This window comes from Equus caballus, chromosome 14 (assembly GCF_041296265.1).
Source record: "Equus caballus isolate H_3958 breed thoroughbred chromosome 14, TB-T2T, whole genome shotgun sequence".
In the NCBI taxonomy this organism is placed as follows: Eukaryota; Metazoa; Chordata; class Mammalia; order Perissodactyla; family Equidae; genus Equus; species Equus caballus.
Window position 1 is genome coordinate 94942742 of NC_091697.1, and position 20939 is coordinate 94963680.

At 33.6% G+C, this 20939-nt stretch overlaps 1 protein-coding gene across 5 annotated transcripts in view; it reads left to right on the forward strand.

Moving 5' to 3' along the window:
• The window catches only part of TMEM161B (transmembrane protein 161B), a 68666-nt gene that overhangs the window by 29073 nt on the left and 18654 nt on the right, over positions 1-20939 (forward strand). For 2 of the 5 annotated variants that reach the window (XM_023618029.2, XM_023618032.2), the window contains 3 exons: positions 3858-3941; positions 6420-6517; positions 10224-10380. In XM_023618029.2, coding sequence (XP_023473797.1) covers positions 3858-3941; positions 6420-6517; positions 10224-10380 — 339 coding nt within the window. Of the gene's footprint in view, positions 1-1048; positions 1112-3857; positions 3942-6419; positions 6518-10223; positions 10381-19674; positions 19693-20939 lie in introns of those variants that run through there. The other 3 variants (XM_070233350.1, XM_023618033.2, XM_023618031.2) reach the window with 3 other exon arrangements.

Sequence of the window (20939 nt, forward strand, 5' to 3'; positions counted from 1 at the left end):
CAGTGACTTTGGCATTATTGTGTGTGATTGTATGTCTATTGTCTAGCACACTGCTCAAGCATAGTGGGCTCCGTAAATGTCTGATGAATGAATGAATGGATGGGTGGAAGGATGAGTAACAGACTGGAAGTGGCCCTAAGAGCCCCCAGCATCCTTAGATTTCAACTGTGAACAATAGTTGTTACTAATGAAGATGACCTGAATTGTCCAGTAAGAAGTGTAATAAATGTAATCTATTTTAGAAAAATGGGTTCACAAAGTAGTATTAAACAAGCTTGAGTATATTTGAAAAGAAAATGGGTCCTAGAAAATATAAGGGTCTTAAAATATTTCATTATTATGGGACTCTAAATGTAACCTAAGTTTTCGTATTTCTTTCACTGATTATTTCTCAAAGCTACACAACTAATTTTAGTCTTTATACATGAATTATTGCTTGTGTTCTTCTAAATGTTATGCACTCAATTCTCATCATTTGTAGATTCAATATTTGTGATTTCCCTACATGGTAAAATTTATTTGTAACCTCAAAAGCCATACTTGTCTTGCTTTTGAGTTTGTTTGTAGACATATGCAGAGTGGCAAAAAATTTGAGTGGCCCATGTTCCCAGCTGAGGCCTTCCTGTTTCACCTCTCATGTTGTAAACAAGTATGCTTTTCATGGTTTACTTAATGCCACATTTTTCACAGTTTTGCTTTTTGTTGATGACCTTGCTCTTGAAAATGGCCCTAAGGCATCGTGCTAACGTGCCTTCTGATGTTCCTAAGTGCGAGAAGGCTATGATGTGCCTTATGAAGAAAATTTGCTGGAAATATTCTCAGAACTCAGGAAAATACTATACTTATGAATACAGTTATTAGATAAGCTCTGTTCAGGCATGAGTTATAGCACTGTGGGCCATGAATTTAATGTTAATGAATCAACAATATATATTAGATAAGGTATCTCTAAACAGAAACACACATAAAAACAATGTTACATATTGATTGGTTGATGGAAATGTTGTAACCAGAGGCTTGCAGGAACCTAACCCTGTATTTCCCCTAGGAGCAATGGTTCACTGTTCGCGGAGACTTTATAGAACGTTACCGCGAATAGCAAGAATCGACTGTAAGTTCAAATTCTGAACTTCAATTGAAATTTCAGGAAGTGCCTCTTCACCCATGTTAATTAGGGTTTAGGGACTTTTCGGTTGGGATATATATTTTATTCTAAAATTCTTGAACTAGGAGCAGAACTAAATTCATTTTGGCTCAGTGATCCTTTTTGAGCACTTACTGTATGCCAGTAACTGTACCAGTTTTGAGTATACAAAAACAAGTTATTCATAAAATTTTCACTCCAAGAATCTTTCAGTTAGGGGAATACGTCATTTTAATCCACCTGCTCTGATAACAACTGGAGTTCAGTTTTGACAGTAACTACCTGGAGTTAGCACAGACCCCACAGGTTAAAGATGAAGTCCTCCACAAGAATGCCCAGGCTTCAGATGCCAGCTGCAAGTTCTTGGGATTGCCAGGCCACATGTACTTCTGACAGCTGGCTACCAGCTACAAATTAGGACATTCCTAAGACCCCCCAGGTTCAATAATTTGCTAGAATGACTAGACCTCAGGAAAGTGCTATACTTATGATTACAACTTTATTGTAACTATTGCACATAAGATGAGGTTTGGGAAGGACCACAGAGTTTCCATGCCCTCTCCTGTGGAGTCAGGGCATGTCCCCTCCGGGTACATCAGTATGTTGACCAACCAGGAAGCTGTTCTGAGCTTTGGTGTTCCGAGATTTTATGGAGCTTCATTACGAAAGTATTATTTTAAATCATTGGCCATGTGATTGAAGTTAATCTCCAGCACCCCCTCCCCTTCCTGGAGGTAGGTGGCTGAAAGTCATGACTCTAATCACATGGTTGATATTTCTGGTGACCAGCCTCCATCCTGAAGCTATCTGAAGTCCTCCGTGAGTCCCTCATTATTATAACAAAGACACCCTCCTATCACTGAGCAAATTTCAAGGGCTGTTGAAGCTCTACCAAGAACTGGGGACAGTGACTAGATATATTCTTTATTATACTACAGGGAGACTGCCTTATAAACAGTAAAAGGTAGATTAAGAGTTTGTCAGGGGCATAGGTGTTTACAAGCAGAGAGAAAAATATATGCAAAAACACCAAGGGATGAAAATTTGTGGAATAAAATGTCATTTAGTCTAGGTAGAATGTCATGTTCAAAAGGAGAATGGTTGAAGGTTGAAGTTTAATGGTGAAGTAAACGATAATCAGCTCATGAAAGGCTGTGGAAACAGCAGATCACAAACCTTATACACATTTGGGCCTTGTAATGTGTGTTAGAACTTTAATGGAAATTTTCAAACATACACAGAGTGGACAGAATAATGTAGTGAATATATAATGAGCACCTGTACTCATCACAATTAATAGCTGATGGCAAACTTGTTTCATCTGTGCTCCCCTTCATCTCCCCTTCCCCCAACATATATTCTGTAGCAAATATTATTATTTCATTCTTAGATATTTCAGGGTATATTTCTAAAATATATGAGCTTTTAAAAAGTGCTGTAATCCCATTATTACAGCTGAAAATTTTTAACATTTATTTCTTAACATCATCAAATATCCATTCATTACTCAAATTGCCAGTTATTCAGTTTTTAAAAACAGCAAAATCAGTTGCTAGCATTTTTAAAAGATTGGGATACTTCCTTTTAAAAATTGCTCTGAATTTTTGTAATTGAAAAATTAGAAGGTCTAGCAATACTGGGTATTTTGTTTCTCTTTTATAACAACAGGACCTTGGTCAAGGTTCTTGCATAGCTTCCTTCCTCACTTTACCCTGTGAGAAGTTTTGGAAAGGATTTAAACAGACATATATCTTGATAAGATTTGCATTATGGAAAAATAACAAAAAATTTGATCAGAATGCATTTAGGAAAGTGTCCAGGGGAAGGCAAGGAGACCAGTTAGAGAGTTGTGCTATAGTCAGAGCTAGAGAGGAAGACATGCTAAACTAAGGTCTCAATTCAGATCCTTGCAAGAGAGCAGGCAGTTTTAGAATTTTAAGAGTTAAAGAATAGAGTTAATGATAATATGTGGAGAGGACACGTTGAAGATAAAGCCTGGATATCAAATTTAGGTGGCTGGTAGATAGGAAGTTCAAGTGAGACAGGAAGTTGAGAATGAGCAGGTGAGTGTTTTGGAGGGAGTAAGTGATTTGCTGGGGTGTTTTGATGGTGATGAAGGCGAATACACTTGGTGGTTCTTGGAGCCCTGACCAAAGAGGGTTAGCGAGAGCCAAGAGGAAGGGGTTTTGTAAATGCAGCAGTTTACTCCAAGTCTTATACACATAAAGTTTGAGAATTCTCCAGCAAAAGTAAAGGAGGGAAAGAAAGGAAAGGAAAGCAAAGACTACTTGTAGTTTTGAGGGCAAAGGACTCTCTTTTTAAGATAAACATCAATTCCTTCTATGTAAGTAAAGGATGGTTGGAGAATTCTAATGTGCTCCTGCCAGCTTGCCTGCAGAGTTCACCCTATCTGCTTTGAATAGTAAGCTGATATGATCTTAATATATGTTAATACATTGTCAGTTGTAAGAAGTATACCTACAAATAGCATTGCAGGGTCTGGCATCTAGTAAGTGCTTGGTAAGTGTTTGCTGGATTTGAATCTAAACCCTTATAAGGCTTTAGCAGTACTATCTGTTTCAGATTAGAGTTTTTCACCTGATACTTCCCTGCAGTTTCTTCCCAAATAGGAAACTCAATAAATATTTGTAGAATAGTTGAGTAAGTCTGGTGATTTTAATTGCTTTATTTAAAAGAATTCCTCCTTTCTTAGTTTGAGGTGGTATCAACATCCTACAGAAGAAGAATTAAGAATTCTTGCAGGAAAGCAGCAAAAAGGTAAAAGCAAAAAAGATAGGTAAGTTATGTTTTTGAACTTATAAAGTGTGAAATATTTGACACAATTTATGTCAATATAGTTTTATACTTTGATTAAAGGAACATTTACTGATTATGCCATAAAGAGTTGATAGATTTGAGATCAAAACCCATGATCTAAAATAATATTAAATCACCCTTTAAGAAAAATCAATATGTAGTAATCTAATATAAAAGCACAAAAGTAATTGTTTTACTTAAGAATTGTTAAGTTTATTCTTCGTGTTTAAATTATGAAAACAATGTAGCCATCATCTTAAAATTTAGTGAGAGTTGGTGGGGGAGAAACCCATAACCCACGTCTTTATCCTACAACTCATTTAAAGATACTAGTTGGTTTGGGTTCTTTTCCAGGTTTTGCTACCCCTCAGTATTATGATATTGGGTAAATTCACCTGCTTTTGACCTCTGTTTCCTCATTTTTTTAAATAAAAGGGATGGACAATAAAACAGGTTCCATTCAGCTGCTGAATATTATATCAATGTTTAAAGTTTATGAAGAAAACTGCCTGTTAATAAACCTCACTGAATGGTCTATAGCAGCCTCATCTTTAAAATGGAAGGACCAAACATAGTAATTTTGAAGGATCCTTCAAGCTTTAAGATTTTATCTCTCTATTTAAATTGAATTCTCAAGGAGAGTGTATGTTATTAGCCCCTTTGAATAGGCTTTAGTTTCCTCAGCTGGAGAGGACTTCTTAGGACCTGAAACTGTGGTTCTGAAAAATTATAAAATGTCAGTGACAACAAATTGTCACCAAACTTCTCATGTATATCATAAAAGTTGTATTAACCTGGGCTAATACGTTTGTGCTAAAAAAATTCTTTAAAAATTAATAATTATTTGGCCTGAAATTGGAAATTTGAAAAGATTGTCTTTTCTGATCTTGCTTCCATTCTCTTTTTCACTTATCATTACATATACACCTTGAAGCTTTTTGGAATATTAACTGTAAACCTGCCTTCTCTGTATTCCGATAGCTGTGTTCTTTAATAAAATATTCCTGCCTCACATTACAATTTCCAAAGCACTTTTACACACAGTTTTACTTAATCCACACAGTAACTTTGAACATTAGCTATTAATTTAATTTATGTTTTACTAATGAGGAAGCTGTTGATCAAAGATGTTAAATGAGTTGTCCAACTTCACATAACTATTCAGAGTCAGACTTTTAAAATCCAGGTTAGTTTGTAGTTTCTGTGATTCTTTTTAACTACTCCACATCTGCCTATTCAGAGCTACTATGTTCAACGTTTGTAACATCTGGTTATGTAGTATAGCATTTATTTTACAACCATTTGAATAATTCTTCTATGCCTTGCAGTCAATAATTTTGCTATTTTTACAATAATTTTTATATGTTGAAATGATTTACATTTACAAAAAGATGCACTAACAATACTGTTTTGTTCCAGGTAGCAATAATTATTTTTTGATTTATTGACATGAATTAATATTTTTACTGAGGTTTTCCCAGTTTATATTTGTTCAAGAATAAATGCAAAATTGTTTCTTGGTATTGTAATTAATGTTACTGAAACTTAGTTTATTACTTTCTATATGTGTTTGGTTGTCTTTAAAAATTAAATCTGGGAATGATACATGTGCACCTGAAGAATTCCGTTGTTTTCCTCTATTCGTGATTCTTAGTAGAAGCAACTCTGAGTTACCCTTTTATGTTTCTGAATTTCTCATGCACATAAATCTTAATATTTTCTTCAACTTCGGATTGTTTATAGCTACAGATCTATTTATATGTATGTATGTGTCTATATGTATAATTTCAAAGGGAAATGCATTTTGTCTTCATTTGCTTTTACTCTGGTGCCTAAAGAAAGACATGTTAGATTGTCTTTAAATCTGCAGAAGAGAGAGTAGGAGAAAGGGGGTGAAATACTACACCAGGAATCCAGATTTTGTTCCTGTCATTAATTTAGATAATTCTTTCTCTGATAATGTGTATATTCACATAATAATTTACATCCACATTTTGTAGTCTTCTTTTTAAAAACCACTTTTGAGGGGCTGGCCCAGTTGCATAGTGGTTAGCTTTGCATGCTCCACTTTGGCAGCCCGGGGGTCACAGGTTCAGATCCCAGATGCGGACCTAGCGCTGCTCATCAAGCCACACTGTGGAGGCATCCCACAGAAAATAGAGCAGGATTGGCACAGATGTTAGCTCAGGGCTAATATTCCTCAAGCAGAAAAAAAAGAGAGAGAGAGGGGAAGGTTGGCAACAGATGTTAGCTCAGGGCCAATCTTCCTCACAAGCAAACAAACAAACAAACAAAAACACTACATTTGAGTACCTTATCTCATTTTTGATGAAATATTAGAAATTCTGCTTCTTTTCCACTGTGAAATTTAAAACCTCTTTTGTAATTAGTTTGATACAAGCACTTGGATAACAGTGTAAGTAACTTTTTTTGTGTGTCACTTGTCTGATTTTTATAGGAAATATAATGGTCACATTGAAAGTAAGCCACTAACCATTCCAAAGGATATTGACCTCCATCTAGAAACAAAGTCAGTTACAGAAGTGGATACTTTAGGTAAGGGAAATCTTGGTAAAATAAATCTCAGTTTTATATTATGTTAGTTAAACTACTTTTGTTTTATTTATTGTGGCTACATTTTTTTTATTGTTTTTCTAATCATTAAGTCCATTATACAGAATATGAAATCTTTCTCAGCTTAGAAGCTCAAAATGACTTCATTTGAATTGAATTTCTCTTTTGATTTGCCTACCTAACTTGTAGTAAGCATTATTTTTCCCATTTTTCAGAAGAGCCTGACTTACACAAGTTTGCTACACACTTTATGTTGAAATCACAAGTCAGTTTTCATTGTTTCAAATTCTAGACTGTTTGCCGTCTATGCCAGTCTCCTTTTATAGTGTGGCTTGCAGAAATGCATTTGTATGTTTGTGTTGAATTACCTGTATTTATAATAATTCAACTTTATGCTCGTATTTAGTAGAAAGGAAAATGTTTTTAGAATAATGAACTGGATTAAGACCCAGAAAACTTGAATATTCAAGATTCAGTTTTACTTGTTGGTTATATCTGAATAAGTCATTCAGTTTTTTCCTAGTATGCCAATGTTTATAATTATATAATAACTGTAATGATTTTAAATTGTAAATGAAGTTTATATGAAATTATTCAATATTAGAAGAGAAAGGCATCTAAGGTAATATTATTTAAAACACTGGTTTTCAAACCTAGCTGTACATCAAAATCACCTGAGGAGCTCTTTAAAAATAAAAATTCCCCGTACTTATCCTTAGAGATTCAGTAAGTCTGGAGTGGGTTCTGGGAATTTGTATTTTTAAAAATGCTCCAAGTGGTTCTGATTTTTGACCAGGTTTGAGAACTAATGGTTTACATAATAAGTAAGGAATTAAAATGACACATTTCAAAAAAATAATTTTGGTAGTGTTGTATATATTATTATGTACTTTGGTCCCTCTTGGGTTAAATCACACCACGCTAGAGAAGCCTTAATAGATTCATCTAGCAACTTGTATAGAATTTATTTTATGATACAAAGTGCCTTCAACATGTTTGAAAGTTGATTCTACGTCTCCAAAGATTGTGTGTATACGTATATGGAAACAGTGTCCTGGAACCCAAAAATGTCAATGGGGAATGATATCAATCAATTGCCTAGTATCATTAAGAGTGTTAAGACTAGTTATGTCATCCCCTTCTTTTTTTTGAAACTATTTTCCATGCAAAATTTAAAACATTGACAAGCACTTTAACTTTTTGATTAGTTGTCGTACTTGTTTTACTAACCCTTTGTGTGCTTACTTGTAAAAATGTTCACAGACATGTATAAATACAAGAATATGTACACACTCTGATTTCTACTGCAGATTTTTGTCATTTTTACTAGTAACTAATGTTTATTGAATAATTATCAGCTAATTGACTTTAATAATAGCTTTAAATTGTGTATCAGACGTTGTTATAAGTGCTTTACTAGTATTAACTGGCTAGTCCTCAGAATTCTATGAGGTATATAACTATTATCAGCCATTTTTTTCTTTTAAACTCATTGGATAGAGAAGTTAAATAACTTGGCCAGGGTTACACATTGAATGTGGTAGAGCCAGTCAATGAGAACTAGGCTATTTTAATGAACTTAAAAAATTGAAGTTAGGGGCCAGACCAGTGGTGTAGTGGTTAAGTTCATATGCTCCACTTCAGCACCCTGGGGCTCATGGGTTTGGATACCGGGCGTGGACCTACACACCGCTCATCAAGCCATGCTGTCGCGGTGTCCCATATATAAAATAGAGAAAGATTGGCACAGATGTTAGCTGAGGGCCAGTCTTCCTTTGGGAAAATAAAATGAAAGAAAGAAAGAAAGAAATTAGAGTAACGTGGCTTCAGCACCCAGCTTATTCAATATTTTGTTTTACTTGTACAATTTTGAGAACTAATTGCAAATGGTACTAGGTTAACAACTGGCCACATAATATCAAAAGGATTTCACTTAGAGTGACAGGAAGATGTTTTATGTTTGTCTTTATGTAATCCTTTGTGAATGGATGGTGTGTAAGTGTGTTTAGGTAAACGTAGAGACTTTTCTGCCTGAAGTTTAGGTATTCTCAGGAGCTTAATACAAACCACTGGGTTTGATAAATTCTAAGTTTTCTTTCAATGCCAGTATTCTATTAAAAGACACATACATAGTTATATTATTGAATACAAAAAGAAGAATATAATATAATATTTGGGTTAAATATATAGCCAAGAATATTTATAATTTGTACTTTTGTTGAATGTATATATTATTGATATCCCAATAACTATCTTGAAAGTCTGTCTCAATTTGTACTAGCTATCTATTTTAAAAACCTCTTAAAGAACAGAAGCACATTTGAATGTTACTTGGCTGTTTGCTGTAAGTTCCCTGGAGGAAGCCTGTCTAAGTGTGGGCAGGCATGGAGAATTAGAATGCTTACTTCAATTGTTAATAAAAATTGATAACTTTTAGATAAATGGATATTTGTGCATTGGTTCTATCGATTTCCCTGTCTTCCTAGAAAGCTATTCAAAAGGCTCAACTGGGCCATTTTTGAGGGGAAGGGGATGTCTGGAGGGTAGGAATCCTGCAACTACTTTAGAGTAAATCTTTCAGACTGATGTTCAAAAACTATTAGGTCTCTCAGAAAAAAGGCTAAAGCAGTTAAAGTAACTTTAAGCAAATTAAGAGTGTTAAATTAACTTGAAGCAGGTAAAAAATTGACCCAGTCATAAAAGGATTTGGAATTTTTGCTATCACCTCATAGAGATGTAAGTTTGATTAGTTTGTTTTGATATTTTAAATGTCTTACTTTGAGTAGTATTTGGTTTTTAAAATACTTTTTCTGTAAATGTGTGATTTAAAAATATCCTCAGGTATTAAATTTTACAACTAAAATTTTTCCAAACCAATGTAGTTCATTTTATTATGTGCCAGTCAGAACATAGGAATTGATGTTTATGTCCGTGATTTATGTCTACATTTTTAGGAGGCCTTCTACAAAATGATGTTGATATTTTGGACTACACTCTGGCAGAAGTAAACCTGAATATCTGAAATGAAAAGGGAGATGGAATCATATTTACTTTCAGAGAAAGCTAATTTTAATGTAAACCTTTAAGGATGGAATAGTTTGTTGAAGGGGTATGGTTTTATGGAAAATCGACAGGCATTTTATCAGCTTTTCTTGCAGAAACTGAAGAGGGAATAAAAAATGTATTTATTTAATTTATTATTTTAATCTGTAGTAACTCACAAAATTACTAATCTTCCATTAGTGCAGTTAATATCTGTAACATAAAGTTTAACTCTCATCACAGAAATGAATATAAGTAAATCCGTAGTCCACTACATTAAGTTGTATTCTAAAGTTAAAGTGTCATAGCTCATTCTTAAAAATTTGTGTAAAAAATAACAAATCGCTAAGAAAATACCAACTCATTTTGCAATCATATATTTTTAACAGTGATTTAAATAATTTTTGGTAATCATTTCAGGTTTATTTTAATTATTTAACTTATAAGGTATTAAAATTTAATGTTGGATGCCAACATTCTTGATCTATTTCCTGCATTTTTAGATTCTCATATTTGCAAACTTTATATTACAAATCACAAATACAATGAGGTCTAGTGTGTTTAAAGCTATTTATAGATAAATCCTCCTAAGCTGTTTATGAAAGTTTAAGTAAAACTTTTCCTAAAAAAAACCTTTATTTTTCAGCGTTGCATTACTTTCCAGAATACCAGTGGCTCGTGGATTTCACAGTGGCTGCTACAGTTGTGTATCTAGTAACTGAAGTCTACTACAATTTGATGAAGCCCACACAGGAAATGAATATCAGCTTAGTCTGGTGCCTGCTTGTTTTGTCTTTTGCAATGTATCCTTCAAAACATCATTAATATTAATTTATGGATTTGTTTTCCTATTGCAACTAACACCATTAAATCTCATCTCTGTTTTGAAAAAGATTTTAGATTATTAGAGAATTTTCTTTGTTTAAATCCTCTTTACTTAACTGAAGAAATTTTCAAAGGAGAAGTATATAGTTTAAAAAGTGAAATATAAGAAGAGATACCAGTACTTTGCCTTTCCTTTTCTATCTGAGTCTCATGTCACAGAGGAGTCACTGTTACCTCTTTTAGGTATTTCTTTTGAAATTTCCTTCGTATGTTTAAATATTATGTGATGATGATACTTCTTTAATTTTAGATATTATTGCAGTTTCTCCCCCTTCCTTTTCCTTCTCCTATTCTTTCAAAATAGTAAGGAGACAACTTTTTTATTAAATCACTTGTTTTTAGTTATGCTTATGAAAATATTATTTATAGCTAAGCATTATAGTGTCCTGTACCTTCCTTGAACAATTTTTCTTCCTATAATATAGAAGCTAAACTCTTGTACAGAATTCCGAACCTCATTAGTTCAAATACATCATTTCTATTTTGTTTTCCAATGGAAATTTCCTCCTGAAGCCTTCGGTTCTCTAACTTCCTGCACAGCTGTCATCCTGGGCTTTTCTTCGCTGTCTTCCTAAGAGTTCCCGGTGCCTCCTTTTGGATCGCATCGCTCCTCTTCCTGGGTTTACTCTCCTTTTGGCAGAGTGCATTCTTCTCTAGTGTCCTCACAAAAGGTGGTAAAGTTTTTTTGAAATCTTTATTTTAATTTCCCCCCATCTCAATTCATAGTTTGGCTCAATACAGATTCTAGGAAAGAAATAGTTTTTCCTCAGAGTTTTGAAGGCTCCTGAGACATTGGATACCCTCTTACTTTTAGCATATGCCTCCCCTTCCCCCTCTTACATACACCCCGTTGAGGCTTTTTCTCTTTTATCCTTTAAGTATTCCGAAGTTTCATTATGAATTAAGTTCTAGGTTGAGCTTTTAAGTCTGGAAGCCCATTTCCTTTACTGCTGGGCAATAGTTTTGTTTTCTTTTTTCTTATTTTTATTAAAACTAAACATTTTCCCCTCCATTTCCACCTCTCCATAGGCAGCTTCTTCCAGGTCCTTTCCATTTGACATTTTCATCCGTATTCCATATGCATACAAGGCCACTGCTTGACTTTAGTTTCAGGCTTTAACTCTTGTCATTTCACTCTGGAAATGAGGACTTAGCACATCTGCCTGGGCTGTCACCTACTGCTCTTCATTTCCCATTCCTCTCATCTTTCGAATATAGTATGTCATTTTTTAGAAGAATATTCACTGTGTTATCATGTATACACTATTCATAGATAAATACTTGTCTTAATTTTCCATTTGCATTGTTTTCTTTGTACATATCATAAATTCAGCCTCAAACTCTTCTGGGTCTATAAATCTCTCAACATGTTCAGAAGCTTCAGGTGGTATATCAATTTGATCTTTTTAGTGAGAGTTCTTCTGGAGCCCTCAGATAGGCCCTGGTCTGGATTAATTAACCTTCCCAACTGATGTACAGCTAGCCTCCTGGAAGTACCAGTTATCTTCTTAGGGATTCTCTTTGCACATCTTGAATTGCAGCTCTTTTTCTTATATTCCATGTCTCCCTCTTACTTGGCTTACTTTCTCATTTTGGTGGAGCATATCCTCCAGTATTATCTCCAGAAAGGTTGCATGGGAAGTGCATTTTTTGTGACCTTGCATGCTTGAAAATATTTTTATTCTACTTGAACATTAATTGATCTTTTGATTGAGAGTGAAATTCCAGGTTTAAATTCATTCTCTTGATAACATTGAAAACATTATTTTATTATCTTTGAAGTTCCATTTTTGCTTTTTAAGAATTCCAATTGCCATTCTAATTTCTGATTTTTCATATATCATATTTTTTTCTTTGTGAAACCTTTACCGTCTTTTCTTTAGCCACTTATTGTGTTGAAATTTTATGATGATGTGTTTTTTCGAGGATCTGTTTTTATCCATTGTGCTGGGACTTTACCATTCTTGAAATTCACGTTCTTGACTTCTGGAAAAATTTTCTTGAATTATTTTATTTGTGACTTCCTTTTCTCCATTTTCTGTTTCTGGAATGCTTATTGTTCAGATATTTGATCTCCTAGACTGATTCTCTAAGATTTTTATCTTCTTTCTCTCATACATATGTTTATGTTTGTATTTCTGTACTTTTTAATTTTCTGGGAGATTTTCTCAACCTTTTAAACCTGTGTTTTTGTTTTTAATTTCTGCTATTATTTTTAATTTTCAAGAGCTATTTTTCTTCTACTTCTCCCCCACTGTGGAGTCCCTCTTGGTTTATGCTTACATTATCTTCTAGTGTCTGAGATACTGATAGATTTTGTAAAAGTTTTCTCTCTGCCAAGTATCTTTTTACTCTAAATTGATTTTATTTGTTTGTTTGATCTGGTTGCTATCTTTCATGTTAAGATTTTTCTTAGAAAGACCTGGTGATCCATATTTGCCTGTTTATATTTAAGTATGAGGCACTAAAAGGCTGAATGGAAGCTCTGAGCATGTGGTGAGGCAAGTGGTTGGATCATCTGGATAGGTCAGAAATCATCTTTTTTACCCTCTCCAAAGGAGAAATATCCAGACTTCTTTCTGGTGGGAACAGTTTGAACTGGTTGCTTTTTACAAGTACTTCCTTTTACTAATACTTATTTTTAATGCCTCCTGTGACCCCCGACACACGTGTTTATACTTTCACCCTGATGTGGAGAAGTACATGGTATCTGACCAATTCCTTTTCCTTTCTGGGAGTTCTGCAGTAAAATTAGATTTCATCTTGGCTTTCTCAATGAGTTTCTACATTCTGTTTAGTCATTTACCACTGAATCCGCCTGCTTTTTAGCTTCCAAGATGTTACTGCTTTTTCTCTTCTTATTCATTGTATTTATTACTGAAAAACAAATTCCTTTACTGTCATTTTGGTGGGGATTAGGGAGAGGCCAAAAGTAAGTCAGTGTGTTCAGTCTGCTATTTTTATCCAGAAGTTCTGTGTTGTCTCTTTTGTGTGATTCTCTGTTTTCTGTCTTCTTTTTCAAGAGCTCTTGTTAGTGAGATGTTTAATTTCTTTGAATGATTCTTTAATTTTCTTATCTCCCCGTTGCCATTTACTTCATCCTATTTTCTTGATTTTTCTCTTAATTTTCTCTTCTAACCATCTGTTGAATTTTTTATATCAACTGTTGTTTTTTTAATTTTTAAGACTTTTTTTCTTTGAATGTTCTGTTTTCAGAACATTTTTGTGTCATGGATGTCTATATTTCTAAGGATATTAATATCTTTTAAGTTTTAGTTTGAACTTTGTATTGTTTATTTTCTGAGTTTCCCTCTCCCCTTTTTGTTTTAATCACTGTCACGTTAAAGGTTGTTCTCAAATGTCTTGTGATCTTTGAGTATCTGTTTATATTCAGGAAGGAAGCATTAAAAAATTGGAAGTTTTTATCCAGCCCTGTGGTGTAGTGGTTAAGTTCAGTGTATTCCACTTTGGTGGCCTGGCTTCACAGGTTTGGATCCCAGGTGCAGACGTGTACTGCTCATCAGCCATGCTGTGGCGGTGACCCACATATAAAGTGGAGGAAGGTTGGCACATGTTAGCTCAGGACAAGCAAAAATAGAGGAGGATTGGCAACAGATTTAGCTCAGGGCTAATTGTCCTCAGCAAAAGAAAAGAAAAAATTGAGAATTTTGTGCAAGTGGCTGGAACTTGTAGGTTGGTGGGCCTTTTAGTGGATGATTGAGTGGAGACCTGGCAGTATCCTTGTGGGACACTAAATATCAGTGTCTACAGGTTGTTGGGCCTATCATTTGCTCAAGAGAAGAGCTGTCCATTCTCCCATCTGTGGGAGCTGTGCTAGCTTTCTGTTGACTCTTTTGGATTGATTTAGATATAATTTGGACCAGAATAAAGCCTTAAGAGTTGACATTTTCACAAAGTATATATTGTACTGGGTAGAAATAGTGATCATGTGTGTCAGTTGATAAACATCCCCAGTTATCCAGTGTTATACTAATTTCAAGAGCAGATAAATTCAAGCATTTAAAACATTACTATTTAATTCTATAGTATTAAAGATCTGAAAGTACCGTTTAGTCAGAATAAAGTCCCATCCCTAGACGTCATCATATGAAACACACTAAAAATATTTTTAACTTGGTAATTAGCACCAGCTTACTATATGTCATGTTACTTTTTCATACTTTGAATTCTCATGTTCTCTGAAATACTGTTTATTGTGGAATATTCTTGTCTTTGCTTCGTTTTCTTTGTGGTTTATAGATATGGTGTTAAAATAGCATTTATGGTATTTATGTAGAAATGTATTATTCTTGATATCCAGTTTTATTTAATGTGATGCAGCTCTTAATACCTACTTACTAGAGAAATTAGAAAAATGTACTTCTTAATAGCTACTCAAATTGTTGTTTATGTGAATAAATTTCATCTTTCATTTCACTCAGTAATGCCTAATAATGTGAGAGCAAAGGTCCGACACAGTCTTTAGCGGTGAACTGGCTCTGCTTAGTTTTAAGTAGTGCACTCGTGAAAGGCACCAAACAATAGCATCCCTGCGGGAATCTAGTAGCTGGCTGTCTCCCCATCCCAGAGAAGATGGAAAGTGCTGAGGGGCTTTAGAATCCGAGCAATTTTCTGCCAACTGTGACCCTCCACAAAGCGGGTAGGAAAGAAGAAGGAAAGTAGAATCGTGTCTGTGTTTGGGTACGTGATTTTCCTTCTAACTTGCAGCATGTGAGAAAATGACCTGCTGCCTTCAATGGCATGCAGGAAACCAGAGTTAAATGCCAGCTATCCAGATTAACACCAAGGAGGAGTCTGTTTATAGCCTATCTTTTATCTTTGTTATAACATATCTGGTATGCCTTTCACACCCTATGAACAGAGTCTAACTGCAGTGACCTCTGTCTGGCTTCTCTTTATTTTCTTATTGTATGTGCCTACTTATTAGTCAAACACATGTCTCCATTGATTACATAGGACAATAGCTCCACTTATTTGCAGTCACACATACGTCAGTTGATTCAAAAATTCTCTGCAGTTGTTACTGATGAAATATCCTTTGTTAAAGTGGTCTCAAAATTAGACACACATAACTTAAATAATTGGCTCACTTAAAATTGAGGAACAAAATTGTTTTATTTCCATGGTTATCCCCTTCATCAGTTTTGTTCTACGTACTTATGTAGGACAACAATTAGACTTTTTACAGAATCTTGAAAGTTCTAAAAGCATGAGAATGACTTTTTTAAATGTATGGCACTAAAACCTTGAACCCTGGAACCTGAGACGGAGCCATCTCTTTTCATCAGCCCAGCATACTGCTTCAACTGAGTTGTACATGTATCGCAGCTATCACACCTGCTTCCAATCTCACTCCCCAACCCAAACTAATTCTCACTCAGCTCCGTTTTCTTGCGCATTTATAATTCTAACCACCTTATTTGACCAAGTCTATGTGTTCCAATTCCATTTATACAAAGTTACATGGTATAGAGAAGATAAAGGATAAAGAAAACCTTACCACGAGGATGAAGCAGTTGTAGTAATTGTCTTTCCTGTGTGATGGCCCATGAAGTCTTAGAGTCACTGGAGAAACGTCTGCTGCTTTTATAATATGAAGCATATCATTTTCATTATGAATAAAGGAAAAGTAAAAAGGTAAAAATGGTACTTGCAAAAAATCCAGAGATCCTTTGGTAGAAGTAAAACTTTTAAAAATTAAATACTCTATAATCAATACTTTTTTTAAAAAAAGAACCTTTTCTTATGAATGAGCTGTATCACAGAGTAATATTGAGTCAATTACGTGAATTTGAGTGAGAAGAAAGCTATTCCACAAAGAATGATAAAGCTTCTCAGTAGTCCTATTATATTTGGTTAAAGGACTGGATCATTAGTCACATTTCCACAGTGCTTGTATTTTACAATGTGGATGGTTTAAGGTACAAAACCCTATTATGTATGTTTTTAAGGCTGTGTTTTAAATTCTTAATTTACCTTGGTTGCCAGACATGCAAATTTTATACAAAGAAAAAAGTTGTGAATGGTTTAAATTGAAATCAGTTTTGAGTTTTCCATGTTAAATATTCAGTTCTATATGTAGATTTGTAAATTAGAGGTCTACCAATTAAATGCTGTTACTTGTTTGCTGTAAGAAATAGACAACTACAGCAAACTAGCACAACTTAGTCACCTTTTCTAAATTCTTTAAAAGATTCTAAATTACTGTATTCTTACTTTACAAAAATGTTCTGCTTTAGGTGACTAGGAAAAATGGAACACTAAACCTTGAACTGAACTGCATAAGATATCACGTCTCCTAGTGAGAAAGAAACAGTCAAAGCAATTGAATCTGAGCCAAGGGCCTTGTTCTGTCTTGGAAAGTTGTACATAGCATATTGTATCAAAGCTTGTTTCTTTTACAAACTTTTGGAGCTCTTCTGTGATGTTAATGCTGCCAAATTATTCACCTTTCAGGTCAGAAACCTAGCGTTCTATAGGGAACTCACTTGGTCCTATCTCGGACCATATTTCTGTTTTATTAATTTATAATTAAGTAGGACTTTTTTTTTAGCTAGGAAGTTATCATTTTCCTTCTGAATCTAAAAATTTAAGGATAACGTTCATTCTTTTATTTTAATCCAGAAGATTAGTTAATAGTTATTTTTGTTTGCTTTTGCTTTTTTTTAAAATAAAGCCTGTCTTTTATGCTTTTGAAAATCTTTGGCTATTATTTCCTTCCACAAGCTGGCTAGGTTGAGGCTGGCCATAAGCTTTTTTGTGGGATGGGTTTTAAACATGCACAGTAGTTTTTTGCTTATATCAGAGAGAATTTTAGGTTTTGTTTCTTTTCTCTTTAACTAAAATAAAGTAATTGAACTTTCATCTCTAAGAAAATAGGAAAAAACATTTTAGTTAAAAATTACCCACGTTGGTTGTTTTGTTTTGTTTTTTAACATTGGAAGACAGGATTGGATTATTTATGAAAGGATTTAACTTGATAGATCATAAGGATTAATATACTTATTGCTGGTTTTCAGTGTACATACTTGAAGCAGCTTCTTGGTGTTGTTTCTAAGTTTCTTTGTGGTGAGAATGCAAAGTATAATGTATTTTGAGTATTTTGGTTGCTTTTTCTTTTGGAAAAATAGATGTGGGAGATTTAACCATTTGAATAAAAAAAATTAGGTTTTTTTTATTAGCAGTCGCAAAAACAATATAATCTTTCACAGAATAGGAAAACTTTCAGTTTACGTGAAAATCACTTAGTTGAGTGGAAATCTGATCTATTTATAAAAGATCATAAATTTTGTGAAAAATTTTTGAGAAACTTCTGTGTTTATTCCTTAGGATGCCATCCATTAGGTTTGTGTATTGACAACAGAATATTTCTTAAAATATAATCTCTTTCTATTTCTTTCCTTCTCAAAAAAAATTGATAAAATATCTTTGAATAATTTCAAGATGTTAGGGTATAGAAGACATTTTCTTAATATGAGAATTGTGTCTTTAAGGCAATATAAGTACACAAACGAAGTTGAAACATAGTAGTGCATTGATAAGTATATGTTATTTAAGTTGTTATCTTAGATCTGAGAGAAATTTATCATTTTAGAACTAGAAAGTAAGCCTGTGGACTATCTGAAAGCTCTGCTCTCCAGCTTGAAGATAAATATATTTAAAATACTTCCTACTGAGTACATCTTCCCACCTGTCCTTGATTTTTCTTTCCTATTGTAATTTTTGCATTTGCATCTATAAATTACGGCCTAATTCCAATTGTGAAAAAATGTTGATATTAAATTAGAACTTTTAAAACGTCCACCATGTGGCAGAGAAAAATTTATCCCACCCCTTACATTCTCTTTATTTCAAGGGTTGGGATTTTGTACTATAAAGCAAAATAAATTAACACTTAAAGTAGGTGGTACATTCAGCTAAGACTGAGGGGTTAAAGAGAAAAAAAAAATTGAAAGAAAATGACTATTTGCATCAGTTTTGCAAATGCAGTTTTGAATATTGACTAATATTCTTTATGAATGTCTTAAGTTATAGAATGATCTATAAAAATAATAATAGATAAAAGTAGGGAAAGAGTTTACTCACAGTGAAGGTACTTGACCATTATTTCCATTAAGTCATAAGTAAATAAATGCCATATTTTTGCCCAGTGTCTTTTGTTATATGTATCTGTAAATATAGAAGCCTAATTTTGGTATTATCATGTTATTTACATTCTCATGTTGTATTTATCTACAAAAGGGCAAAAATAAGTATATTCCATTTACTTGGAAATTGTGGACAATTTGTGCAGAAAGAACAGATAGGAAGTAACTTAGAAAAATTTTGTTTTGAAACCCATTCCTACAATATTTCAGGTGTAGTTTATTACTTATTTTTCTATATGAATAGCATTGTTAGTAAACATATTCATGGGATTAGAACATAAAAGGGTTTTTCTTATTTCAAAAACAATTTGTTATATAGGTAATACAGAAATTTGATAAGTAACTCGAAAAGAAATTTTGTTTCTATTTTAGCTAGAACAGAAAGTCTTTTGTGAGATCTCAAAGTTACCACAGTTGTCAGTGAGGAATTCTAAATGGAGTACCTCAATGTAGTTATTTATCCTGTCTCTCAAAAAGAAAAAAAGCCAGATTTATATCCTGACACGTCTAATGCTAACAAAATCTGTCTTCTTTTTAGTAGGTTTTTGTTTATTCTGCTACCATGTACTATGGTTTGGACTTACTTATATATTAATTGAACAAAATACACATTGCTCTAAAGTTTGATAGAACAAGAAGTTGAGTTTTGAGTTTGAAACAAATGAAGATTCTACAAAACAGTCTCCCAGAGTAGACTTCAGTAGGCCTAGCAGATCTGTACGTAGCTTCTCTTGGCTGGGAAGGGACTGTTAGTTAGGCACTGAGGTTATTGCTGGAAAATACTCAGACTTTTTCTCTTGGTTAGAGTTTAACTCTTAGAAAAGCTACCTGTTTACTTCTCTATAAAATAGGCTAAATATTTGTTCTGTTCTGTTCCAGGTATACATATATCAGGTCTTTGCCAGTGGAGAACTAGATTGTATTGAAATCGTAAGGTTTTATGATGATAGTGTTTCACAAGCATGGGAAACATTTCTAACAGTTGGGTTAATATTAATTGTCATTTTGCTGTATTTTAATTTATAGGACATGGAAGTAATCTCAGTGCATGAGATTGAAAAGGTTAGTAAAATACACATTTGTGCTTTACACTGTGAATTTGTATGTAGTTCAGGTTCTATTAAACTCCAGGACATAATGTACTTTTTTCCGGAGTAGAGGGGTACGTTGTAGATCAAGATTTTATTAAAATCTCGATTGAATTTTCTAAAATGTTGACTTTTATCAAATATGTATACATAGTTTATACAGACAAAAAGTGCAAAAAGTATTGTATTAAATACCATGAGTCCTCTTCCCTACCCCCTTGCCACTTCCCATCATGTTTTAACTGTTTATACTCACTTTTAAAAATCTTCATATTTCTAAATATAATGCTTATACTGCTGACTCTTAATTCATCAATTATGGTAGGTGAGAATTTTCCTTTCTTAAACTATGCCATCTTCTGCGCTTTCTCTCCTTTGTGCTCTTAGTGTAGTTACTTTACAATTTTTGCTAAAATCAGTATTCAGTGATTATTATACCTATATAAATATTATTCATATGTGAGCATTATAAGGTATTGTAGCTTCTTTTGCAGTTTTTTCATTAATTAATGAATTTTTTTTAATTTACTTAGTTTTTCTTTGTGTTTATTATTAATTCCACTAGCTTTTCAGTATAGTTTCCCACAAAGTTGCTGATAACTTGTATTAGTTACCTTTTTCCCCCGATGGAGATCCCCTTCCTGGAGACCTCCGTTCTCTGGCTTTTATCTAGTCTGGTTGCCCTTCATGCCTGCTGCACAACCATCATCTTGGGACTTCTTTTTGTTGTCATCCTCAGAATTCCTTTTGCCTTTCTCCCAAGCGTAATTTCCCATTCCAGGATTCAGCGTTTTTCTCTTTCTTGGTTCTTGTTCATGTTTCCGTGGAGCTTTCTACCAAAGTGTGCATGTGAGGCAACTAGTTTTAGACTTTCTTGTTTATTTGATTGGTAGTTTGGTTGGATATAGAATTCTAGGTTGTCAGTATTTTTCTTCATAATTTTGAAGACATTGCTTCATTGTCGTCGACCTCAAAAGTTACTGTTAAGAAGTACAATGTTGTGATATTTAATCTGTTGCACATGACTTGTTTTGCTTTATTTTTTTTTTCTCAGGAAGTTTTTACAATCTTCTTTATTTATCTGGTTTCTGAAGGTTCATGATCACGTACCTTGTTAGGAATCTTTTCTCATTCTTTGTGCTGGGCTTTTGGTAGCCTCTTTCAATTTAGAAACTTCGAGTTTAGAAATTATCTTTTATTATGTCTTTGATAATTTCTTCC